General features: G+C 38.0%; 1 protein-coding gene and 1 long non-coding RNA gene across 4 annotated transcripts in view; one reads left to right on the forward strand and one right to left on the reverse strand.

The window, feature by feature from the left end:
* Positions 1-27977, forward strand: part of FGF12 (fibroblast growth factor 12) — a 521626-nt gene that overhangs the window by 260429 nt on the left and 233220 nt on the right. The window contains exon 1 of one of the 3 annotated variants that reach the window (XM_011381458.2): positions 22262-22661. The exons of the other annotated variants lie outside the window; for them this stretch is intronic. Within the exon in view, the coding sequence (XP_011379760.1) occupies positions 22463-22661 (199 nt within the window). The 5' untranslated portion in view covers positions 22262-22462. Of the gene's footprint in view, positions 1-22261; positions 22662-27977 lie in introns of those variants that run through there. 3 annotated transcript variants of the gene reach the window in all.
* LOC111733698 lies at positions 167-21686 on the reverse strand. The gene is made up of 3 exons (XR_002778120.1): positions 20601-21686; positions 7616-7708; positions 167-1264 (listed from the first exon to the last, which is right to left on the reverse strand). It is a non-coding gene; the product is annotated as an uncharacterized LOC111733698 (long non-coding RNA).

The raw sequence follows: 27977 nt of genomic DNA on the forward strand, positions 1-27977 counted from the left end.
TTATCTGATAGCTGATGGGACGAGTTAGGCTGGTTTGACGTATTGAATTTAATGCCTCACCAACATTTCTAGATAATAAAAAGATTAGTCGAAGTTAAATTTTATAATGATAATATAGAAAATACATGTATGCAACTAATTTACAGCCTATATGAAGTCGAAAAATTTTAAAGTCATTTTTTAATGAGTTGAAATTAACTGGGACTCAGGGCTAACCTATTTAGAGGTGATAGAGATGTTAAAATTAAGAAAGGTATTTAAAACCAGAGTGCATTCAGTTGGGAGAGGCCAGATTGATTCTCTGAGGAACTGCTGAAGGAACTAAGAAATTTTGGTTAACAGAGACAAGAAGAAACAGAAAGGATAACATTGCTCTCTGGAAAAATCTGAAAGGCAGCCCTGTGAAAGAGGTGCTAGAATAATTCTGAGTCACCCAAATGGTGGAACTAGGGCTAAGAGAGATCCACTTTCTCAGTATTACAAGGACATATTTATAAGCCATAGCTGACCAAAGATGGAGAGGTCTTAGGCTGGTTGTGATGGTCCATCAGTGAGGATTTTCAAGGAATGCTTTTTATTTGCTGAGGAGTTGGACAGCGTGGCTTCTCAACCCTGGGTTCTGTGATTCTAGCAGATTTGTTTTCGTTTCAGCAGGTTTTGTATTTTGAACTGATTTGTCACTTTCCCCTGTCATTTTTGACTATAGGGGGTAGAATGGTGTATATACAGTGTCTTCTTTTTCATTTGTTTTCCAGACATAGTCACAATAGAAATATAGGAATAAAGTGGTATACACTTTTAAAATTGTCCTTCATACTTTTTCTTTTTAATGGAGCTTTACCACCAGGGAACCAAGCTATTTTGCTTCTTCCCTTTAGCTAAGATATAATCAGCTCCTTTCTCTTTTGACTTTTAAGAAAATCAACCTGATACAAACCTTATATTGAAAAGTTTCCCCTACTACTCACTGCTTATAGGTGCTGCCAAGGTTTCTCTATCCAGACTCTTGATTTCTCTGTAAGTAGAAAGCTTATCTCTGAGTTTCATTGTGGGTGGTAAAGGCAGTATTTGCCTTTGTTAGAGTGATCCACGCAATTTCCTCATTCAGACCCCATTTGTGTTGGAGTCCTCAAGATAATGCATGTCATTGTCTATTCCTTCATTTCTCTGGCTTACAAGTTTTCTTCAAAATGATGTTTGGTGCTTGAGGAAAGGGGTTTGACTCCATTGTAGCTTAGGGCTAACAGGCAACATCAGGTATCTCCTGAAATAGAGAAGCATTCAGTGGAATTTAGAAATTGTTGATAATGTGCATAGACCCATCTGTATGAAAAACTCAAGCTTTCAGAAATTCGGATACTCAGACAAATATGTACACTGATATACTGGTTATAGTATAGTAGCAGGTTCTTGATTTGGCATCGATATAAATCTTGTCTTTCATTATCTGGACTCACTGAGACTCATCCAACACTGCCTTCCTCATATGTTTTCTATTAAAAAATAGAAGTTGGTGAAACACTTTCCTTCTTTTCCCCTTTCATTCAAAGCCAGATATGTTACCTTACACATAATGGGGCTAAATAAATAGAATACTTTCTAGTCAACTTGTACGTTACTTGTGTGTACGAGAGATATTTGTACAGTTACAATGTAGAGAGTGGCAATCAAAAACTAAATGGCAGTGTTGGAGTTAACGTTGTTTCAGGCTTTTTTTTTTTTTTCAAGGAATATACAATTTTTTAAAATTTTAGTTGTGGTAAAAAAAACACGTAACAAACTTACCATCTTTACAGTTTTTAAGCATTTAATTCAGTTGTGCTGTTTTCACATTGCTATGCATCGGATCTCCAGAACTTTTTTCAGTTGCAAAACTGAAACTCTAAACCCACTGAACAACTCCCCATTTCCCCTTCCCCCTTGCCCCTGGAAAGCACCCCTCTACTTTTCTGTTTCTATGAATTTGACTACTCTAGGTGCCTCGTATGAGAAGAATCATAGTTTTTTTGTTTTATTTTTAATGACTAGCTCGTTTCACTTGGTATAATATCCTTAAAGTTCACTTGTGTTGTACCATGTTTCAGAATTTCCTTCCCTTTTAAGGCTGAAAAATGTTTAATTGTAGGTGTACCTCATTTTGTTCATCCATTTGTCCATTGATGGACATTTGGTTTGTTTTTACCTTTTGGCTATTGTTAGTAATGCTGCCATGAATATAAGTGTGCAAAAGAAAGCCCAATTCTTAAAGTAATTTTAATTCCTCTAAAAAAGAGCTTATCTTAAAAGTGTTAGTACTATTTAATGAAAATGGCATAGTGGCAGCAGAGAGAATAATTTTGTTGCTATTGAAATCTCACTATGTGTGACTTTGAAGGAGGCATCTGGAATATCTCTAGCTAGGTATATTTGTTTTATTGTTTACTTGTTGCAGAGAATATCCTAAGTGCCTTTCACCTCATTTCATTTTCTTGATAGTATTTTCTGACATAACACGCCGACAGTATTTTTTCAGAATGACATTAACTGATATCCTCTTAAATGCATAAATATTCTTATCAATCTTAACTCATTTGTCAAGATCCACAAACAACAAAGTGTAGTCCAACCCTCAGTGATAGTAATATAGATTATGTTTCAAACCAGCACAAATCAACGTGGACCAGCTTTTCTTTTTTCTTATTTTTGTGGTATCTCTAATTGAAGTACACCTGGCCTTTGGGGTAAAGTGCAGGCACATGGTTCTAGAGAAGTAATAGATATAAAAAATGGGGAGATTTCATAACTTTTAAAGATCCAGCTATTAATACTCATCTTTATCTAAAGGAGAAGGAGAAGGAGCACAAGAAGGAAGCAAAAGGAGATGAAGAAAAGAGAGTTAAGAGAAGAAAGCATTGTTCCTTTCAATCTATTTCTTTTTCCAAGATACTGTACTGTAGAGGATCAGCTCCTTCCCCCACCTCCATAACAATTTAGTCTCTTTTTAAGTTATCCTTCTCAAGCCTGTTTTGAAGGTGTTATTGTGTTTTATGATGTTAGGCGATTAGTTTGTGGGGGCTGTTGTAGATAAGAGTCAAGTTTCTTAGACTTCATGAAGAGGTGAGCCCATGCCAGCTTCTCCCTTCTCTTTCGGTTAACTTGGATATTTCAATTCAATATCAATATCAATTTGTGAAGTTTTTTTTTGTTTTTTGTTTTTGTTTTTTTTTAGATGTTATGCTAAGTGTTTGCAGGTGGATAAGATAAACATAGTTCCTACCGAAAAGGAACTCAGTCTAGTTGGGAAAACCGGCATTTATCAGTGTAGAAATAAAAGTGTGTAAGAGTGATCCAGTGGGCTCGAAGGAGGATTAATAAACTAGCTGAGAGAACCAGTGAAGGTATCAGGAGGAGGTGACATCTGAATTGGGACAAACATAAGAGAGGTAATTCGTGGCAGAAGGATTATCACCTGAGAGAATCATGGAGGTATCAAGGTATATGAAGTATTTACGGAACAGCTGCAGATTCTTTATCTAAAGTTAAGGCGCTGGAATAATTGATTCCTGAAATCTCTTCTTATTCTTCTTGTGACTCTGTAAAATATACAAATATTAGCTAACATTTTCTTCTCTCACATTTTACTATTTCAGACTCAGACATTCCATAGGCTGGGGACGTGTGGGATTATGCCCAGATTTGGAGTTCCTTTCATAATATTCTGAAAGCACTACTTAATTATGAGAACAAAAGAGGAGAGTCACGGACAAGTTTTTGGTCTTTTCTATGTTGGTATCATCCCAAGTAGTGTTTTTCCACTTTTTTATTCCTAATACTATGAATATATGTATTTTTTAATTTTAAAAGGGAACTCTCTCTGAATTATTTGTTTGGCAACTCAGAAGTATAAAAATCAACATCATTATCAGAATGGTTGTTTTAAGTCATGATAATTTGTTCCTATTATTTTCACACATATGAACTTTTATTTCCCCTTCCCTCTTTCCTCCCTGCTTCCTTCCTTCCAACACATATTTGATTAGAATACCTGCTCTTAAATGAGGAAATTAGATTCTTTGCCTTCTAGGAAATCATAGTCTAGTAGAAGAGATAAGACATGACTAAGACGACATATTAATATAGTGCAAGTCAGGGAGCTGTCTTTGCTATGAGAAAGCCAGAAAGTACTCTCGGCATTCAGCATTCAGAAGTGTGTGTGTGTGTGTGTGTGTGTGTGTGTGTATGGTAGGGGGAGTCCTGTTAGGAATTCACAAGAGAGGTTGCAGTTGGGAAGGATCTTGAAGGGATTGAATAAGGAATGCGTTTTCCACCTGACCCAACTTTGTACAATATTAGCTTCCTTTTGTGTTTGGTTGGAAAAGTACAGTTGAGGTTCTAAGATGTTTTCTGTGGCAGGTTACCTGAGTGTCCTGGTTTTGCACTCTGGTATAAACTAATACAAAATTAATAGGGATTTTTTTTTTTTCAGATGCCATCAGGCATATGTAGAGGACATGTTTCCTATACCAGCTACTCTGCAGGTGGCTGCAGTAAATGGACTGCCTCTCTACTTCTTGGAAATGACATAGAACGATTCTGCTCTCTGCTGCTGAGTCTTAATTATACTGTTGCTCTGTTAGGATTGTTCCAGCCAGGGTGGTTTAAGAGCTACTCAGTATCTCCTCTTAAAATTTTTTTTCTCAGAGTAGTGCTTACACCTCTTTTACAAACACATACCATTGGGAATGAAATGAAAAGATGTGAGAACCACTATATATACAGTTTTTCATATTATTTTTCCCAAATGAAGGAAATAGCCACCATATTGATTATAATTAACATCAGAATATGTTTCTTTTTCCATCAAGATAACACAAATAACAGATTAAAATTCTCATGCTGATTTAAAATATTATTTGTATTTTGGTTTATTGAGTCTAGACAATGTTAGACACTACCACATAACGTTAAACAAAAATGCTACACTTATTCGCCTACTCTATAGCTCTCTACAAATGTTTTTGAAAAGTTCCAGATGATCACACCATAATAAAAATAATTACCATTTACTTAGCACATGCTATGTGGTATGGAGTATGCCAAGTAATTAATGTATTTTCTCACTTATCCTTCAAAATAAGCATATAGTATTTTTTTTCCTCATTTAAAGTGACTACCAAATTAAAGGACAATAAATTAGTAAATTACCTAAGGTTCTATAGCTATTTAGTTAAGGAATTAGATTTAAAATCAGAATTCTGATTACAAGTCAAACACTTTTCTATTCTTGAGACATTTAGTTCTTTTGTATTTTGCTGCTACTTATGTAAGTGTCTCTCTTTCAAACATAGCTAAAGATAAAAGTAAGTGTGTGCACTGTCTCTCCAGCTCTTAATATAGTTACTGGGGTGTTACCATCTTTATTTTGTATTACACATTGTGTTTCCTACAATTCTGAAATAATTTAGGAACTGTACAAGGAATATTACTATACATAGTGGATTTCCATCCTCTGAAATAAAGTCATCCCTGGGGTAAAATGACACATCTGTTTGAATGACCACACAAATTTCTAAATTTAAAACCTAATATATTTTCAATTGTCTTAGTCTGCTATAACAAAAATACCATAACTTATAACTAGGTATCTTATAAACAACAAATTTATTTCTCACAGTTCTAGAAGCTAGGAAGTTCAAGTTCAAGGTGCCAACACATTTGGTGTCTGGTGAGAGTCCACTTTCTAGTTCATAGATGGCTTTCTAGAAGGCGTAGGAGAAGGAAGGGCTAGGACACTCTCTGAGGTATCTTTTATAATCACCTCCTTAAAGTCTCACCTCCAAATACCATCACACTGGGCATTAGATTTCAGCATATGAATTGGCAGGTGGGGGATTGGGGACGAACATTCGGACCATAGCATCTATGTAGCTTCCTGTCTCATCTTTTACTTTATATCTTAATTTGTTCATTTTTAGATGAACAAAGAAGAGGATGTATTATTTTTCCCTCAAGATATTATGGGGTTCATTACTCAACAAAGCATACTCAGCCTCCTGCTGTGCTAAGTGAGGAAATTGGTGGGGTGATGTCTGAGGTCCTCATCCCAGCTACCTCATTGGAATCATAGACCACCAGAGCTCATGCAGACTATGAAGGGTCCCAATATACCCCTTCTTTTATAGATGAGGGGACTGGGGCCCAGAAAGGGAAAGAAACATCCAGGGTCTTAGAGCAAGTTAATTGAAGTTAATAGTAGAAGCAGGACTAAAACCAAGTCTTACACTACTGTGTTTTCCATATATGACCTTGGGAAAGCTTATGGATATCTATACCTGTTTTTCTACTTATAAAAACAAACAAATGTGACCATGTAGGTCTTTTCAATAACATTTGTAGAGAATTATAAAAGTCAGTGAGAGTTAAGTGTAACACCTTAGAATTTGGTCTTTTAGAGCTTTGTCTCATGTGCTATTTATGCTATTTATATTCATTTAAGAAAGTTGTAGTTAAGATACTTCTAAACCCATGTAATTTTAATGTGTTAAATTTCAGTTTAATATAATTTAATTACAATGTAATGAATCTGATTACCACTAGCTCTGTATTCCAGTCACTTTTATTAAAAGATGCAACAATACAGAACTTTATTGATTAAATTGTATCTCGGTCATTTTTAAAATCTTTCAATAGCTCTCTGTTGCCTTCTAGATGAGGCACAAATTCCATAGCAATACATTCCAGTCTCTAGAGATGTGTCCAACATCCTTCCTGATGTTGGACAACTCTGTGCCTTTCTTCTCTTTTCTCTGTTTAGAAGGCCTTTCTTAACCCCTTTCCTGTAAGACCATGTCCTGCTTATTCTTGAGTGGGCAGTTCTCACATCACTCCCTGATAAACTTTGCAAGGTCTCTTCCATTTGTGAAGAGTGGTGATCTCTCCTGCATCTCAGCCCTGAGCCAACCTTGCATTAGCCGTGTGTTTCATTCTGAAGGTTATCACATAAAATATCACGTTTATGCAGTAGTTCTTTGAGAGGATAAACCATGTTTTATTTTCTTTATTTCCCGCATGTGCCAGGCTATTTGACATGTAGTAAGTCCCCGATGACTGAGGCGTAGGGGGATAGATAAAATGTATGGAAAGATAAAAATAGAGGTATAGATAGATGTAGAAGGAAAGGAAAAGAAATACTTTGGTAGAAAAGTATTTTGGCAATAATCACATTTAATCCCTTCAGTCTCCTACCTTAGCATTAAAAATTATATTTATATGTATATAATGTGAAATTATATACATATACACAAAATTTTACATATATATATTGGAGGTGAGTTGCAACAGAGAACAAACATGTCCATTTATGGACTCTCCTTCCCTGGCATGTGATTCAAATAACATATGTTCAAAACAGGCAAATTCATTTCTTCACTGAATTTTCCCTAAGCGGTTGTTGCTTTAAAAGATGACTTACAAGCTAATGAATACTCCAGCAATGAGTTGCAAGTTTTGCATTTAATTTAATCTTCGAAGCTAAAGAAGCATAAGGGGTGAACTAATTAAAGAAATTATTAATGTGACTATAAGATGCTGCAGCATCTAATCCACATATTAAAAGCGGCACCTGCTGTGAAATTACCTGGAGAAGATCCTGAGGCAAGATTAGTGTCTCGCCTTTCAGCTCCCATGTTTTCTTGGCATGCTGCACCAGATGTTTTGCAAGCAGCACTACCTGGTGAAGAAAATTCTCATTAGCATCACAAAAAATTCTGTATCTTGATGACACTTCTATAGTTACAAAGAGAAGTACGAGTCCTTTATCCTACATAATAAACCAGTAAGAGCAAAATCCTAAGGTTCTAAAGATTCCTGTTTTATTTGAGAATAATGTTGAATGAAGAGGATGTGGGGGAGTGGGCAGTGAGGCACAACTGAAGAATGACTACTTTGTACGCTAGTTGGGGATATTTTGAGAACAACATTAATATTCTTTAAGAAAGATTTTATAAATCCTTTGATCTTACCTAAACAGGTAAATTTAAAGGGGATAGGGTGAGGAAAAGTCTAAAGAAGGAAATTTAGGATTTCAGATTAAGGAGATCAGAGAGAGAGTACACATGCCATCATTTATCAGGAATGTGACCTTAGTCCACTCCCTGAGCAGTCTGAGCTTCTGTTTATGTATGTGTAAATCAGACAGATAATAATAATAACAATAATACATAAATAACTTACTGGGTGTTTGTGAGGACTGAGTGGGAAACATGCTATACATGTTCATTTTTATTTGTTAGTCTCCTTTAAAACAAAGCCTGAACTATAATCTTTAATTGGAAAATTAAATCTTATACCAGAGAGACTACTAACCTTAAAATCAGGAAGCCTGAGTTGTATTTTGGCGTAAGCCCCCCAATAAATATGAGACCTAAGTTATGCTACATCTTTCTCAGTCTTCGATTTCATAATCTGTGAAATTGGCCTAGATAATTCTTAGAGTTCCTTTCAGTCCAGTTCTTATGTTCAATGATTCCATATCTAAGTCTTTGTAATGAAAGTCTGCTACTTTCATACTCCAAATGATCCTAAGGAACAAAATAGTTAAACTGTTTGCCCAGTTCTCTCAATAAGCAAGGAGCAGTTATGTGTTAAAATGCAAACCCCTAGACCGTACAGCCTTAATGCTGCGTTAAGTTGCTCTTCTACATACATAGTTATACAGTGGTTCCCTAGTTATGCAGTAGCTCCCTAAGACTGAATACTCTGAAAAGAAAATCAGAGGTTGGCATTTTATGGAGACTGCCAGTATAATTCTTTTTAAGTCTTACACACATTTTCCCGGCTCTAGGAGAATTGGTTAGTAAAGCCATGCATACTTTAATTACACAGATTATGCAACAGGGGGCTCTCTAACAAAGAAGAAAATTAGTGAGACACATATTTAAACTTGATTCTGCTTTAGAAGCAGAATAAGTCTTGCTCACAATTTTCAAGGAAGTAGAAGTGTGATGCTGTGCTATTATAGGGCTCAGTTAGGATTATGAACTCACAGGGATGTCGGTATTGGGGATTACTTTTTGATGATATTGGCTAGTGTTCTGTCTGACAAAGGCAGACACACCACAAATCCTGGTAAGGCATTCTGAGCAAGCCCAGACCTGCCAGCATCCTCCCATTGGTGAATTTCTAGGTTGAGCAATAAGGAAAGACAGAAAGAGAAAGATTTATTTAGTGGGTCACGGGAAACTGTCAGACCTGAAAAGAGCCAATAGAACCAATGTGGTAGAGTGAAGGGGACATCCCTTTGGACATCAACAGATTTAAGTCCTAGTTTCATCACTTATTAGCTATGATCCTGACTGAATGAATTTACTCTTCTTGTATGTTTTCTCCTATAATAGTATCATCATAATAATCTCTTTCATGCTAATTCTACAGTATTATCATGAGGATTAAATGATTGAGAACACTTAAATCATAAGGTATGATGTGACTTTATCTCAATCTAATCTCCCTGTTCATGCATATCCTCAAGCAATTTAGAAAGAGAAAACATGGACCCACTCCCAACCTCTCTTAGTTGAAACCATTTTCCATATCAGGTTTTCTATTGTGCCCAGCTCCATCCTTTCTTTTCATATAGGACAATAAAGAAGAGCTACAACAACCATCATCATCAGGATCACACCACCCTTCCTCTCTGCCTCTTCCCCCACCCGTACTACATAACTGGGAGGTGACTGGTCTATTAGTAAGAGGCTGGATCCAGATTTGCTGTGGATCCTGGTCATTCCATTTACTAGCTTATAACTTTAGTCAAGTTACTTCTTTGTTCTTCTGTTTCCTCTGATAATAATAATGCCTCCTTCATAGGGTTGTTGTAAGAATTAAACAACAACTTGTTATTTATATAAATATCTATGTAAACTTATATTTATATGAATAACAACTTATTGATACATATAAAATACTTAGAACAGTTCCTGATAAATCTATAACACTCAAAAAATGTTTGCTTTAATTATTATTGTCTTTATTCAGAGTTCTAGAGTAGTGTTTTGTGGTAAAAGATAACCAGTCAGGTTTCATTCTTCTGGGAACTGAGGGTATCTAGCCCTGGGCCAGGAGATGAAGGATAACCAGTCACTTTTTTTACTTTAACTGCCCTGAAGTTGAAAGTAAGGTAAAAGGGAATATCCTAGTTTGTTTTATATAAGTAATGTGGTATTGGTAAGCATTATAGTTAGAACTATAGGATTTTAGAAAGGTAAGAGACTTTGGTATTCATCTGGTTAATCTCATTTTAAAACTGAGAAAATGGAGATCTAGAGAGGAGGAATAGTTTGTCCAAGGTTTTATATTGAGGAAATATCATGAGAATGAGATTTCAGCTCAGGCTAGGTGTAGGCCTATTGAAACATACTGCTTCTGTTGACTCTCCTCACCGAATTCTCTTTTATCTGAATTATTACAAAACTGCTTATTAACAGTATCTAAGATATTGAACACAGAAAAAAAAAAAAACACCTCTAAAGTCCACATGTGATGGAGACAACTTTATTTTGTATTGCGCCATCTCTACAGCTAGCAAACCACTTACTTCATCATTTGTTATTCGTCCTCCACCATTGATCATTTAGAGATAGGAGGACCCAGTTTGAACTCAAATTGGGAGAATTTAGCAACTTGGAGTATTATTGGGTTTAGAATCATTTGTTATCATGACAGTCTTTGCTACAACTACTAATATCCTTCTTTTTTTGAGAAAGTGGTCACTTCGAAGATATTTCGATACTTAGATTATATACTTTATTCTTGTTGTTTAGAAAACCTAAAACTAAATGTCACCCTTGGTTCCAGTACCCTTCCAAAAGTAACCTTCTATTAGAAGATTTAAAATATGTAGGTCATTAGTTATTCTTTTGAGAATTTCTCATTTTATAGATAAATAAACTTATAAACAGAGGTTAAGTGACCTTTCTAAGGTCATGCAACTTTCTTCTCACAAATGTCTAATAGTGGGACACATGCTTACACTTTTGAAGATAATACTGTGTAAGTAAAAAACTGTCAAGCAGGAAATGAGATGGCAACCTTTCAAAATTCCTAAATTCATGAGTGTGACAACTGTTAATCGACAATCAAACATCTCTCCATCTTCCTCATTGTCTGGAACATTTTGTTGAGAAGTTATTTTGTAAAAGTTTTTTCTCAGTTTATAATAAGTTTTCTCAAATTGGTTTTCAGTTTTCCAGAACTGTAATTTCTTTTTTCCTTTCTAAAAAAATGAAATCAGATAGTATATTAAAAGCTGTGAATGTATACATAGATTTGAGTATTTCCTTTGTTGTACCATAAATCAAGTCTCCAGACTTCTCTGTGATAACTGACAGTAGAAATGGTAGATCTTGTAGCAGACAACTGGAACTGCAGGCCAGAATATTTGCTTTTCACATTCTCCATTATGAGTTTACAGTTTACCCACGGAAGACCTGTTCAGGGAGCCATCATAGAACTCCTAATCGTATTCTTTGCCCTTCTAATAATTTTCCTTTGATTTTCAGTTCACCTTTAAGCTCATTAGCTTTTGGTTACTTTAAAGCATTTTACCTAAGTATAGGATCTTTCCTAAAGAGGAATCTAGAAGGTCAATGACCATCCTCCACAGACTTGGCTGTGGTTTTGACTAATATCCTAGGGCATTTTTACACTGGCCTTTCCTAGGGAGCTTTCCTCACTTACATTTTAATGGGTTCATATGTTTTCTTCTAATTATTCTAGAATGCAGCAACTCAGAGGAATATTATCATTTAGCGTTTCAAATGATCATTAAGAAACAACTCCTTTAATCAGCAATGTCAGCCTTTACAGCACACATTAATACCACATAATAGAAGTGTTAGTCCTGTGCTTTCTTCATAGGGTTACCTTAATGTGCTTCTATTGACAGTCTGCTGGAATCTTGAATCTTGCTCCATGCTACTGTTTTTTGTTTTTTTGTTGTTTTTTTTTTTTAACTAGTAGTCAGTTTTATCATTCATTCATCCTTACCTTTTCACTTAGGAAAAAAAGAATTTTTGCCAAGTATTGTCTTGACAATTTGGTTCTTTCTCTAACCTAGCAATGTTGACTGTAACCATTTTATAGAATATCTTTTTCAACTCCTGGGCCCTTCCTCCTGCGATATTAGTCCTGATCTTAACTTGAATGTCTCTGATGATGGGAAACTCACTTCTCCATTATATGAAGCAGTCTATTACATGGTTGGTCTATACTTCATTATATATAACTGCTTAATTGAATACAGGTTTTCCTCTGGACACACATGATACCTCTTTATTTTTTCAATGAGAACTTTTTAGACCCTTGGAGATAGACATCACTTTCTTCAATTTCTCTTTTCCTGGCTCTAGTTCTTAAACTAATACTTCAAAAGGAGCTGTGGTCATTGAGGAACAAATAGCATGGATGCCTCTGACTTAGATCCTTACCTTAACTCGTGGGTTATCTTAAGTTTTTTAACAGTTCCATAATATAAATGATACCCTACAAATTGGTATGTGGATTCACTATCTAAAAACAGTCATGAAGAGGGCTTTAGATTTTGCATCAGCTAACCTAGATTTGAATTTTTGACTGAACTTATACTTCAGATAATTAACCTTTCTGACCTTCAATTTTCTCAATGTATATGTGGATAACAATGCTGGCCTTATGGGATTATCATGACGATTAAGCAAAACAACCTCTATTGAACCCAGTACTGTCTTGGTGCATTGCAGGTATCTCATCTTAATTTTCCTTCTCTTTCCACCCTATTCTGTCTTGCCTTTAACTTCTTTCAACCTCTTCTCCATTGCTGTTGTCTAAGCATAACCAACCAGAGACAATTTTCTAGCTTATTTTTAAGGAAGTCTCTTTTCTTATGGTCTCTAGCTTATTACAATATGTATACATTATCTAGAATGGGTTGATGACTTTATGAGATTCCTTCTAGCTAACACTACAAGTTTAAATACTAATATCCTGTCCAAAACATTGCAAAAATTAGTTTCTTCTTGCTCAAATACTGTTTAAAGAAATATCCTTATACAATAATCTTATCCTTTTCTGTATATCTGAGTAATGTACTATGTATTTAGATCTATGTATCTATGTATCTATGCATCTATGTATGTATGTATGTATGTATGTATGTATGTATCTATTATCTATCATCTATCTATTCTGCCTTAGATTTCATAAACACACAGCCATTTATCTACACCAGTGTCCCATTAACTTCCTATTGCATATCCTAGATTATTGGACAAAATTAGGCACAGGGGGATATAGTTTTATGTGAAAATGATTAAGTAAATGACTGAGAACTTTACTAAGTGCTTTTATTTACTACCTTGGACTTCTTGAATATTTTCTTGTTTGTCTCCCCAATATTCTGAAAAAAAGCTTGCCAAATATTTTTTTTTTTATTTTTGTTTTAACATATTTTAATTAGCCTAGCAAAGCAAATTTAGAGGTTTTTAGATGAAAGATGCTATATTTCATCCATCCATTTACTCATCTACCCATCCATTTGTTTACTTTCTTATTCATTCACTCATTCATACTTTTCCTTGTTTTAAAAACCAGTGCTATATTTTCAATATATTATTCTAACTAATCTAGGTCCTATATAGTAGCAGGTTCACAGGCAAATATATTTTGGTTTAGAAAGACTTAGTAACTCTATGCAAGGAAAAAATTATTTACTCTAAATTACATACTCTTTTAATTTACCTAGTAATTGTAGAGAATTCTAATAACTTAATAGTAGAATGACGTTTCTGGTCACCTTGTCCAAACTCCTTGACAGTTTTTCCTAACCAATTTGTATATTTCAGTTATTTCCAATAAAATCTTATTCAATATCAAATACCTATGAGCATAGGATCAGTGAGATCTTTCACTAATTGTTATTTTCACCCCCACTCATATCTATGTACACACAGAGGACAAAAATATAAATTTATTGAAGTATAGTAATATAGTTTGAGTGTCAGTCATGTGATGGGTGCTGTAAGATACTGCTATTTCAACACGATTCATTCCCTGAAAATTTAGAGTCTAAAATTAGAAATGAGAGCAACTAGGAACTGTCCATGAAGAAAGCAGCCCAGAGAGATGGGTGACAGCATGAATGTCAAGATTATCAAACCGTTTTAAGGTCATTTTGATCATATTCCAAGGCTTTAAAAATTGACAACTCATTCTATCTGTTGTCTATGATCTCTCTTTTCCTTATTGTTATATTTCTTTTCTTGTGTGTGTGTGTGTGTGTGTGTGTGTGTGTGTGTGAGTGAGTGAGAGAGAGAGAGAGAGAGAGAGAGAGAGAGAGAGAGAGAGAGAGAGCGAGCAAGAGTGTGCGTACACGAGCGTGACGAACTGAAATCATAGGCCTAAATATGGGAGATGGGGGCAGTCAGAACATGAATCTAGGTACCATGTACCCTTTCAGGCTGTCAGTTTTTAATAGATGGATTGAATTTAGACAGTTTTAGAGGTGTTGATAAAGCAAAATGATTAACTTGGAAGTGTGGAGGCCACTCTTGAGTTAATTGAGTTTGCTGCTTGATTTTAGAATAAATGTTTAATTTTGACTTAAAAAGGTAGATGGATGAATCATAAATTAATTCATTCAGATATTTCCAGAGCATCTGATATATACTAGATGCTATTTTAGACTTTAGAGATATAAAAGTAAACAAAATAGATAATATCCTTGTCCTTAAGGGTTTTACATTCTGATGGCAATCTTCTATCCCCATTTCTCTTCTACTAAGAAGGTGTATCAGTGACAGTGGAAATTAGAGCAAGGCTAAAGTTATGGGTAGTTAGTTGAGGCAGGTTTTCTAAATCCTCAAACCATCTGAGAGAGAAAATAACCAGGTATCAATCATGTAGTGCAAACCAAACCAATGTACATTTTTAGAATGGAAATGGAAGAAAGGAAAATTTATCCTATTATAAATTTCTCTAATTCCCGTTTTGATTTAGTTTCCCTATAGTTTTCTTATGAAGCTCAACTTGAATTACTGAACCAAGGAGGAGAGTATTTGGAGGCCACACTCTCAGAACCAAAGGGTACCCTATCATCGCCGACGGTGGGACAAGCTTAGCCCCTTGGTTGAGAGAGAGGGAAAAACTGCAGAGAGAGAAGATTTGGGTCATTTGAGTCCTCCTCTGTTACAATATTATGTGATCTCTTCAAGGTCATTTACAAGATGTGAAATCCTGCTGGGGAAGCACTAGAAAGGACATTTAACATTCTCATTTTTTTCTCTATGTGAGACACTGAGGTCAAAAGGCCTGGATTAAACTCATATATCTTCACTTATCTGTTGTGTGAACTTGGGAGATTGCATCACTTAATAGAGTCTCAGTTTGTCTGTAAAACTGGGCTGACATAATCTTAAATTTCCTCACGTTTGTTGAGAATTTCTGTGAGATAATACATGGGAAGGTGATTTCTAAAGAGTAAAAGACTATATAAATGCAAATGATAATTCCATTTTTATTTTATTAATTTTATTGCATGATTATAATAGTTTGTGGTACCATGTTTTATTGACATGTGGGGGCTAAAAAAATAATTTTCCTCCCACCTTCTAATTATTCTAGCTGGGCTGATAATCAAATTAATAGAGACGAATTAGCAGGAGAAAATTAAATTTTAATATGTGCGCTCGGGGAATTCACTTAAGTGTGAAAATTCCAAAGACAATGAGGCAAAATTGGGTATATATGTCATTTTTGAACAAATGAGAAAAGATGGGGAATGGGGTCTTAGATCTCATAAGTGAAAATGAGCAAATTAGGGGTAACCTAGAGAGTGGCAAATAAATTCCTGCTGTTTTTGTTTCTGAGTTGCCCAAAAACAATGGGACATAGCGGGTCCTCTAGTTAACAAGCCCCTGCCTGGAGCCTTCTGATCTACCATACTTGATTCAAATTGGGATAAGGTGAAGAGACTTAAGATTTCCTTCCTGGAGCAGGTCTTTCCATCTGAATTTCTTGGCCAGGAAAGGGAGAGGATCAAATGTTTTTTCTGAGTCTTTCGTTTCCTAATAATCAGCTTTAAGATTAATATCTCGGAAGGTAGTTTTAGGGTGGCAAGACTTTGGTCCCTTTCAAGTGTAACAAGATAAAAGGAAAGCTCTGGAAATAAATTACATGCGTTCCATTTGAACTCTACCAATTCTTAACTGGGTGACCTTGATAAAGCAACTTAACCTCTCTGTGCCCCAGTTTCTTCATTCATAAAATGAGGATAATAGCAGAATTTACATCACAGGATCGTGATCCAATGAGTCAATAATTGTACTACACGCAGAACTATGTGGGAACTGAGCATTGGCTCACATTAGTTATATCTTGTTTTTTTATCAAAAGAGACATTCTCTAAGATATTGATAGTTTATCTACTTGAGCAATAAGACTACTATCCTTAATGTGTGTCATAAAGAAGAATTGAATTTATTGTCTTTCTGATTTTTAGAGATGACCAAAACCAGAAAAACATGTAACACATAGTAATTCTGTGATTGAACTGTTGAATAAAACACTAAATAAATTTGTTATATAAAGAAGTTTACAAATTATTAGAAAGTAATTATTTGTATTGCTTTTGCCAACCTATTTTAACTGACAATCTGGCAGAGAAAAGAAAATGGAAGTATAGTTATTGTATAGGATGAAATTCATGAAGAAAAGGTCTTCTTCTGCCCATCAAGCTTGCTGTGTGGGAGCCTAATGAGCTCATATTCACCAAGCTTTGAATCAGGGTCCTGTCCTCAGAGTAGGAAAATACAGGAGCAGAGCTAGGCTCCTCTGCATTCTCAACAGACAAGGACATTGACAATATTCCCCTAATGAAAATTTTGTTTGCCATTACTATGTCAAGGTTAATCATTTACTTCAAGTTGATTTCCAGTCTTCATTAAATACATTATGTCCAGGAGTAAATGATGGATGATGTATATGAATCACAAGGTGTATTCTCCTGTTTTGGGAAGTTTGGATTTTATAGCAGGGACCTGATTTAAATGGGTATTTTAATGACAGCATGCTCATTCTAACACATTGCATTATTATAACATCTTCTTTGAGCCTTGCAGCAGCCCAGTTAGATAGGTACTGCTAGTGTCTTTATTGTTGATCTATGTTGCAGATGTGGTTTAGAGAGATTGAATAACTTGTCCAGCAGTATACAGCTAGTGGGTGAGTTAGAGCCAAATAAGATCATGATGGCATGAACTGTAAGCTTGTTGAGGGCAGGGAGAATGCAGAAGTGTACAGAGTTCCCCTTGGGAACTAAAACAGAGCGCTGGATATAATCTGTGCTCAGGTCAGAGTTTCAAGTGAATGACTATGGCGATCCTAATAGTTTGATTTGGGAGTTGGAAGATTTGTCTTATAAATAAGGGAAAGACTGTTAAATATTCTTCGTTTTTCATTTTAAAATATGGAGATGAATAAGATTGTTCATATTTTATCTGTTTGACTAGAGGTCAGAAATATAAATATAAGTATATAATTATGTTTTCAATGTGTATCTGACAACTTTCTCCAAAGTAATTAACACTGCTTCTACACACGATATCTTCAGAATGGTAAAGGGACGTTCTCAAGTCGTTCAAAGAAAGATAGCTTGAAAATCAAGGTATTAATATCCATGCCCTTTAAAATAACCTGATTGTTTTATCTAAATCATCACTAGGTTGATTTAATCTCATTCCTGACCTCAAATGAAAAGATATTGGAAGCGTCCTAGTAGCCATGGAGGAAAACTTATGAGATTTATTGATCCAGAGAAGAAAGTTATGAATTTATGGATAGCAAAATATTAACTTCAGTATTGCTTCTGATCTCAATGGCCTTCCCTGCACATGGGTCCAACATAACTTCTCACATTTCCCTATGCTTACCTCTTCTCATTGAGGAAATGGTGTAAATGATGTTGTTGGTGACTTAAAGTGCTAAACAGCTAAAAAGCACCCTGATAATAGCTGCAAGAGTTCAAGGGAACATGTAAAGTCTTTGTTGTCTCATCATCACATTCTTTTAATAGAGATCTAAAGACAGGAATAATGTTGCTCTCAGAAAGCTGGCATTTATTGTTTTCATTTTGTTCCTTAAGTGCCTAAATTGATGCTGTCATGTCAAGACAGGGGAGAACTTCAAACAGCCACTGTTACCTGCTATTTTCATCTTTCCCCGCATCACCCTCTTTTAACTTATGGCTGCTACATTGGTTACCTTCTGCATCAAAACATCCTAATTTTTCACAAACTCAGAATAAAATCAACACACTCAAAGAATAGAGAGCAGGCATCCTTTTTCCAGGTCCTTGTGTGTGTGTGTGTGTGTTGAGGGGGGCGGGTAGGGGAGGGAACTGCAGTTTTGGAGAAATAATCTAGGTTTTGAGAGTCTGAGTTTATTTCTCCCTTCTAATGTTATCTACACTGGAATATATATATATATATATATATATATGTATATATATATATATGTATATATATATATACACACACACACACATATATATTATATATAATTTTCACACACACATATACCTACATATGATACTGAAGAACTTGTTAAAAACTCAAATTTCTGTGCTTTACTCATAGAGATTTCTCCTTTACATTCTGAGAAATAATCAGGAATCTGCATTTTAAAAAAGCATCTCAGAAGAGTATTATGCATTTTCTTAAAAAAAACTTAACACTGTCATCATCTTTTTCATTTGGCATATTCCAGTTTTTCAAATGCTTGCACATACATATTCAGTTCTGTGAGGTGGACAGGAATGATTGTCTCTTTCTGAGGATAAGAAAGAGACTCAGTTTAGCGATGATTTTCTCAAGGCCTCACTATACACCCTCCTCTTGCCTATTTCTTTAGATTCCTTTCTTTCATGAACTTTTTCTTTTTTGGTGTTGACCTGAACAAGGCCCAGAGTCCCCAGTGCCAGCCAGTACTATCTGTGCCTGCCTTACTCAAGAATGAGACAAGTCTGGTAGCCAAGTAAGGAAAATAATTTTATCTGTGGAATATGAACATTTGCCTAATTCATATAGTGATTACCTTGATTTTAAGTGATGATCCTCTTGCCCCATCCAGATGCACTTTTGAAAATGTATCCACCTGTTTTATTTTGTATTGTTAAAATCCCAAGTTTGCTGTCCTCATTCAGCCACAATGAACTGCTGCAGGGGATATGCGCTTCATTGGCAGTTGAGAATCCTCCCTTCTCAAAATGCCTGCCTATTTAATCCTCCTCCCAGCTGTCTGCCTGTGTTATGCCTAGTGGCAGCATAAAAGTTCCAGGCCCTCAGACACAGTAGGATTGTTTGACACTGGGCTTGGGCTAAACAACCTCATAAATCTCAATCCTTCTCATTGACTAAGTGAATTTCTGCTAGGCCTACAGGTTTGTGGCCACATCTAGAGAGTTCCAAGAGCTCTCTGGGTCCCATATTTATTTTCAGTAGCTTTCACTGCCTGCATTTACTTTGCCCTCAACTAGGGTATTTCCAGTATACACCTGTTTCTGCTCGGAAGTCATCCATTTAATTTTTGGGCACTGCCCTTGATGCTTAGAGAGGTGTCTGTGAAGGGGAGTCATTAATGATATTTGAAGACAAGTTGGAGAGCGATTATAACTAATAGCCACTTCCAGACCTTGGAGTGAATGGAAGGTGATTACTCTTTTTACATTTCCAAAATCTTTCATGCTGCATTTTAACTTGGGTGACATTATCTCCTCTGCTGAGTTTTCTGTAACATCCAGCTGTCTTCACAAGCACTCCTGGCGATCTGAGTGCATTACAAAGCTGGTTGTTGACAGCCCTAGCCCACAGTTATTGTCTCACCCAACCTTCATTCTCCTCTCTGTGCAGGGTGCTCACCTGGTCCCTCATTTTAGGGATTGAGCTTGTTTTGCAGGTTTCCAGATAGAACCAAGAAATCTGGGTTCCAAGGGAGAGGAGACGCTTTTCTTGTTCCAAAATGAGCTAAAGGTGGGGCCCAACGCCAGGGCCCAAGAGGCTATTGTTACTTTCTCCAGTGTCCACTGCCTTCCTTCCTAAACAGAGAATTCTACCTGCTTCAGGTTATTGGAGAGAGGGTAGACTACCTTCTCTCAGCTCTCCCACCCCTAATCTCTTCTTAGAGCACCCAGGGTCCTTTAACCGGCTTGTGGTAGTGTTTTCTCTTGGGGGAGGGACGGGACAGAGCAGACCCGAGCTGCAGTTCCCTCGCTCTGCCTGAGAATTTCTCATCCAAACCTCAATCACGTAGGATTGCGTAGAGAGGAGAAAAGGGGAGAGACAGAAGACAGAGAAGAGGGAGAGGAGTGACGGAAGGGAGGGAGGGAGGAGAAAGGAGTCTGGGAGCAGAGGGCGCGAGGGAGGGGAGGAGGACGAGAGCAAGAGGCTCTTCCCAGAGCTCCAGAAGCCCGGGACCAAGCCTGGCCCCACCTAGGCACTCTGGAGCTCTCCGGAGGGTGGGCAAGCGGTGCAGGAAGTACTCTCGCCGCTGCCCGCTTTTGATCCCACCTCCCTCTCGGCAGCGGTAGACCCTACCTGGAGTTTCCTGCGGAGCTAGCGCTCCAGCCGGGCGAGCTGGCTGGGAGGAGGCAGTGGCGCCCAGGAGCCGGTATGGCTCCGCGCTCCCAGAGTCTGAGCCCATGAATGGGACTCGGCCCTGAGAGCCCCTTCCAGGGCCAGGGGCTGCAAAGGCGCTGCGGCAGGGGGCGCCCTGCTAGCACGAGGCTCTGAACGGCCACCCGCACAGCAAGTTGGGCGAGTTGGCGGCAGCCCGCATCTGCCTCTTGGCCCTGGCCCCAGAGTCTGCGTCCAGCCCCGAGGCCTGGGTTGCGCTCTGGGCCACCTGCCTCCATCGCCTGGGGTGGCCTAGGGGCCCCAACTGCGCCCCCGGCGCCAGACCATGGTGGGCAGCTCCAGCATTGAGCCGCAGCCACCTCGAGCCGACGTCGCCCACAGCCTACCCCCGCCCCGCCCGAGCGGACGCGCGGTGTTCGCAGCTCGCTGGTCACTTCCTTCCTCGGCCGGGATGGGCCGCGCGGGACTAAGTGATCGGCCTTGCGTCCAGCGGTAATCCCCATCTGATCTGCTGCCTGTGAGCTGTCGACTGCCGGGCGGCGCGAACCTGGGGAGCTGGGGCAGCGCAGCGATGACCTGATCCGTAGCCCGCCAGGGTGCCCCCTCCTTCCTTCGCTCCCTCTGAGCCTGTGCGGAGATAGGCTCGGTGCGGCGGCCCCGGGCGGACCATGGTGGGGAGCTCCAGATAAAGACGTGTGGGCGCCGAGCTGGAGAGGACACCTTCGGCATCGCTGCCTTTTGAGGGGGCTTATTTAAACTACTGAGTCATTCCAGATTTAGGATTCCCTAAATAATCACCAACTGTGCCCGTCTCGTGCCAGAAAGCAAGCGGGAAGAGAAAGAGCGCCCGCTCTTGGGACCCCGTGTATCCCCAGCGCTCACCTCCCGCGGTTTCTCCCTGAGGGGTGCTTAGCCCTCGAGGATCTCCCTCCCTCCCCCCTTTCTTCCCTATTCCTCTTTCCTTCCCTCCTCCCTCGCCTCCTGCTCTCTTTGCAGCGTTGCTGGCGGGGAGTCTTTCTCTTCGCAGCTGGAAACAGCTGCCCCCGCTCAGCGCCCCTACCCCGACTCCCGCTAACCGCTCCCACTTCGCGCCTCTCGGAATTCAAGAACTCGAGCAGCCGGCCCCTGGAGAACGGCAGCCGGTGCGATGCAATCCATAGACCTCACCCAGCCGGGACGGACCTCCTAATCTCCAGAACTGCGGGCCGCAGGGAGTTAAATTGCTGCCTTCCTCTCCTTCTCTCTTGCGGTTGGTGGCTTGTTTTCTAAAGGAACGTTTTACTCACTTTTTAGTATTTTCTACCGGGGGCACGCTACCCGCTTTGGTCCAGACTCTGCTTTGTAAACGGGTTTTATATATATACATATATATATGTATGTGTAGATATACTTTGGACACCTTACAACGCTTGCGCCTCCACAACAGGGGCACGGCTTGTTTTGGACATCTTCTTCCCCTTCCACTTGGTACTCTGAACGCAGTGTGACCAAACTCCCTTTGCCCCTTGGACGTGGATTGCCTTAGGGTGCAAGTTTGGGGTGCAAGAGTCTAGTTAACAGGAAGGCCTGGGATCGCCCCGCCCCCGACGCCAGCGGTTGGGGAAGTTTACATCTGGATTTTCACACATTTTGTCGCCACTGCCCAGACTCTGTCTAACCCTGTGGGCGCCGGGTTTTCGGTACTGCAGCCTCCTCAAGTATTAGCACTGCCTCCCCGCGCCTGCCCTGTCCCTCCTGGCTGCCGAGGTGCTGCCCTCGCCCCAGCGGAGTGCAATCCCGAAGGTGCAGTGGAGCCCGGGGCCTGGGGCCCGCGCTGAGCAGCTATGGCTGCGGCGATAGCCAGCTCCTTGATCCGGCAGAAGCGACAGGCGAGAGAGTCCAACAGCGACCGGGTGTCGGCCTCCAAGCGCCGCTCCAGCCCTAGCAAAGACGGGCGCTCCCTGTGTGAGAGGCACGTCCTCGGGGTATTCAGCAAAGTGCGCTTCTGCAGCGGTCGCAAGAGGCCAGTGAGGCGGAGACCAGGTCAGTAGAAGCCGGCACAATGGGCTACCGAGAGGCTGACACCCTCTCCCCTTCTGCAAAGCATCTGGGGGCACTCATTGAAGGCACCAGGATCCCCTCTTCTATTCCGCCCCCCTTCTCCCCTAATTTCCAGACATCTCTCTTTAAGTCACCCTCTGTCAGTTAATAGCTTGTCCCATATTCGGTAAAACACTTTATACCTTGATTTAACCATGGTTTGATTAGAATGAGAGTTACATGTACAGATGCTTCTAGTCCCATATAGCCTGTAGAGTCCTTGAGGGCAGTGACCTCATTCACTCTCTTTCTTCCATCCATCCATCCATCCATCCATCCATCCATCCATCCATCCATCCATCCATCCATCCATCCATCCAGTGCTTATTTTACCTACTGAGGACCTAAATATTAAAAAAAAAAAACCAAAAAACAAAAACCAAAACCCTTCCATATATTCGTCATAACATTTAGCATAATAGACACTTTTCTTGACACATCATAGACACTTAGTAGGCACTAGAGGAACTTAAATTTTTTCTCTTTTTCTAACTCTTCCTCCAGCAACACATGCTATAGTGTTTTTCAGACATTCCGATCAATTTCTCACCTCATTTTCCCACATGTCCTTTCACTTCCTTTTCCATAGACCTTCTCTTTCTATGCTCTTTCTCCAACTACTTTGATGGTTTCCAAGGACTCTGCTCATTAACTTTTCTGTGCGGTTACTCTCATCCTTTGCACACTCACACTTACTTTTGAGATATTAAGGAAAAAAAACATAGTATCTGCAGTTTGGCCTCAGGGAGTGTAAAGAAAATTTTAGTCTTATTAGAGATATTCTTGGCATGGCCTTTCTGAAGCTGATTGTCTTCTTTGGCCCTAAACTCAATGGTTGGTCTCTTACAAAGAGAAATTGAATATCTTGAGTTTCAGAGTGATTATTCCCAGCTCAATCCAGGCCAGTGTCCAAGCTTGAGAGAATGAAAGTCAAGGTCTGTGCTTCCATCAGACTTTATTGATCCTCTGGGTGTGTCCCGTAGGGTCATTTACAGTCTGCAGATATTCTACCCTTACAGTGGAAGATTGAAAGGAAATACTGTCTTGCTTTCTGTGATTCCTTGACTGGTTTAGGTTAGTGTCTTTGCAACGCTGATTGTAACGTTCTCCTGGGTTCCAGGAATGAAGCATATGGGCTAGGGTTTTTAGGGTGAGGAAAACACTGGAAAGTGTGGACATTTGGAGCTCAGACTTAGTTTAGAAATTTGGGATTAAGTATTGTGGAGAAGCAATCTCGTCTCATTTTTCCATTGGGTTTTCATGACATTATCTTGAGATCTCCATAGTGGGCTCATTTTCTCATTCTGTGATGTTGATAAAATAGTAAATCTTAGGAGTAAACAAAAATCATTATGATCCCAAGGCAGGAACTACTAAAATCTGTGTTATTTTTGCATCCAATTATTATACAATGTTCATTTTATAAAGTGAAGATTTGCGTAAAAACTAGAGTTATCTCTGCACAGTAAATAATTCACATTAGGGGAAAATAAAATTCCTGGTATTGTACAATGATCAGTTGGGGGCCATCTCTCAGGGCTTATGTGGTCTACAAGAAAAGAAACTTCAAGGCTCTGAATTCAATGTGACTCTTATATCTCAGTCTCTGAAGTATGTTCTTGCACTCTAGTTAGAATAATTATATGATATTTGTGCATAGATCCTACTCAGTCTCCTCAGTTGAAAATGAGGTAATAAAAATGATAGGTGGATTGTATTTGTGAATGGATAAAATAAACTCACCTGACATTTGTTGAAGTTGTTTTGGAGATGAACAATTTGCATGGCTGAATTTTGCATAGGGAAATTGCTTCCTGTAGCTCTTTCCTCAGCATCACATTAGAAAATAGAGTATTTGAGAGAATTGCTGAGTGTATTGTTTTCTTCAGTGTTAATTTAATCTGCTCCTTTTTTTTTTCATCTACTTAGTGTACATCTTGGCAGAAATGATCCTGACTGGTGGCTTTTTTAGCTAAAGTGTCACAGTAATAATCTGGCAGAGAGATGACAGTATCTGTTAAGACCTGCCCAGTGCAAGGGCAACATGCGTGTGTATACACCATTGACTTAAGTTCGTTCTGAAACTTAGCTTAGAAGAATGGTAGGGTGGGGTGCAGAAAAGCTTTTTGGGAAGACGATAGTGTACTATTATCGTTACTAACAAAGCCAAATAATTAATCTGTTGATTTACTGTCAGCAACCATGATTCACATAGCATGAGATGAGCCTATTTATAGGGAGATAGCACTTTCCACATCTCAATTTCAGGGTAGATTCTTTAACTGGATTGGGAGGAAGTCGATAAACACCAAAACGAAAAACTATTTGAGGGTATCTGTTTTATAAGCACTTTGATGTTATGTTCACTTAATATTTGAGCTATTCTTGAACTCACTAGTCCTACTAAGCTATATTCTTGTGAACTACAAACGGAGTCACAACTGGTAAAGTGGTCATAGTCCACTAACCAGACTTTCCAGAGGAGTGAGGCTGAGACAGTAAAACTAAGCCAAGTTTTGGATAGGAAAGACCATGTTTGTATTTCTGATTTTAGGGCCGATATATTGAGTGTCCCTCAATCTCTTGTTTTAGCTAACCAAGTTTTGATATGTATAATATTGAAACTTTACAAACGCAGTGGGAATACTGAAATTACACGATGAAGGTCTTGGATTTCAAAATCTTGGTATTGCAGAATAAAAACGTAAGAACTAGTAGGGCAGATCTGACATTATACAGTTATAGGGCCATGGTTCACATTAGATGCTTTATAAATGGCATCCCTGGAGCACAATATGATAGCTTACCCTGGCATTATGCAGAAAAACTCTTTCTTAGATAAGAAATCCTAGAGTCAGAGCAAGTCAGTGGTTTATAAAAAGTTACACAGCTATATATTATGGCAAAATCGGGACTAGAACTAGATCCAATTGATTTTTCTTGCGTGTGCTCTTTGTAAAACACCACAGATAAAAAGTAGTATGAAGAAGAGCTAGATGTCCTTTCTCAAAGGATGGAAACGATCTTTTATATTTGTTATTTATCATTAGTGGTTATTGTTGTCGTTATTTTGTAATTAGTATAGGAATAGGATAGAATAGAGGAGGTAACTGGTAGAAAGAGGTGGAGGCTAAGTCAGGCAATTGGGGTTCTAAAATGACCATCCTATAGCTAGCATGCATTACAGAAGAAAATCCCAATAGTGAAGACAGCACAGGAATAGTTTTAGCCCCTTAGGCACTATGTGGGCTGTAGCTCTTTGGAAATGAGATGTTGGAGACCTTGAACTGGCAAGTTGGCTGAGGTCATTGAACCACAAAAATCCTTTAGAACATTTCTCTTTGAGCACTTTCTAGTAAAGAAAGAAGCATTCTTATGGCCATTATTTGAGTCATTATTTATCTGTGAAACCTGATAGACTGTTTGTTTAAGTGTCGATGCCACTTAATTTGCTGTATCTAGGCAGTTAGTAAGTCCATGTGAATTACATGACTTATTTGTTTCCTACATTGGTTTTACTTTTGAATAGAAATACCTGTACAAATGATCGCCTCCAAAAGTATTTATATTTTGACTCAGAAGTTACTACAGGTAATGGATAACATTCACAGTCAAGAAGGGAGAGATTATTATAGAATCTCTGAATGTTGGAATGGCCATGAACTTTAGAGGTCATCCAGGATCACTCCTTCATTTTTCAAATGAGAGCCTCTCTGTCAGAGTAACTAGTTAAGCCTAAATCTGTATATTTTAAGTGATTTTGTGGTTTTATTTTCTATAAAATTTATTTCTATTTTTCTATAAAATTTAATTTTTCCTCTCAAACCAGAGCATTAAGAAAAAATCAGCAATTAAGGAAAATTCCTCACCTAAAAAATTTAAATATTTTTCATAAACTTTAAGTATTTGTTTTTTTATATGCCCCTCTCTTTTTAAAAAATGATGTAGTATATTTACACTGAGTGGATACAATAAACCAAAGAAGTTATTGTAATTTTTACTAAATTTTGTTGCTTTTCACCAAAGAAATTATTGTAATTTTTACTAAATTTTATTGCTTTTCATTGTTTTTCTGAGTTCTTATTTCTACTGTTATAAAAGTTATGGTCATTCACAATATTTCAGTATGCTTCTAACTTGTTTTGGTAGATGTACAGTATTTAATAGCATACTCATTCAGCTTTTTACTATCAAACAGATCGTTTTACATAGATGAAAAAAATCACAAAAAATCAAAACTTTAAAAAGAAAACTGACCTAAAAAAGGGAAATGATGCTTAATTATACAATCTCTGGAATATAAATTAGATTTTTATAAATTGAAAAATTTTGGTCAATGGATACATGAATAGATTCATATGACAAGTGATATTTTACATTTATAGTAAGCTCTTTTATTGTATTTTTTTTTTCTTTTAAAAGTATGACTCATGTCTGAACTACAAAATCTGCCTAATTGATATTTGGCTTGATGTCTGTTAAAAAAACAACGAACTTTTCTCTTCAGAAACCCACCCTAGGGTTTAAACTGATATTTTGTATGTGTATTTTCTCTACAGCAGTGCATTTTCATCAACAAATTATGTTTCCATTGTAAGAACATTTTAAAATAGCAAGTACTGTGATCTCTTGATTTCTTTCATCCCACAGAGATCTCATCAAGCCATAACTCAGGATTAAGTCTTTAAAGTTTTAATGAAGTTGATATTCTTGAACAGAATTAGAAAGACAATTTGCAGGAAATGAGGCAGTCTTTGTATTTGAGGAAGCAAGAGAAATGTTTTGGAAGATCTTTAAAAACTAAAGCTTTGCCTTATAAAATTGTATTTTAAAAAAGTACTGGGCTTGCTAAGATAGCACCACATTGCTTTTGTTCTAGATGCCAGCGTATTTATGCACAGATATTATGTACATTTTTGGTTTGGTTTGGAAAAATTGTTAATAGTAATTAATTATTTCTTGTCTCTTCCTTGAGTGCTTCATCATAATGTATATTTGTTATTGATTTTTTTCTCATAGAAATATTTTAGATTTTATGAAGACTCTCAAACATAGGGAGCCTCGTTAAACATAGGGAACCCAAGAAATATACTACATTTTTGAATTCTGTTAATGGCCTTCCCATCACACTGCAGAGCTTTACTTGTTGTCCAGTTAAAGATGCATTGCATCTAAAGGGCTCTGATTCTGAGGCCACTTTCTAAGCATCTGTGAGAAGGAGAAGCCTTAGATGCAATATGTCTATTAATTAATCATTTA

Source organism: Pteropus vampyrus, unplaced genomic scaffold, assembly GCF_000151845.1.
Source record: "Pteropus vampyrus isolate Shadow unplaced genomic scaffold, Pvam_2.0 Scaffold14, whole genome shotgun sequence".
Taxonomy (NCBI): domain Eukaryota; kingdom Metazoa; phylum Chordata; class Mammalia; order Chiroptera; family Pteropodidae; genus Pteropus; species Pteropus vampyrus.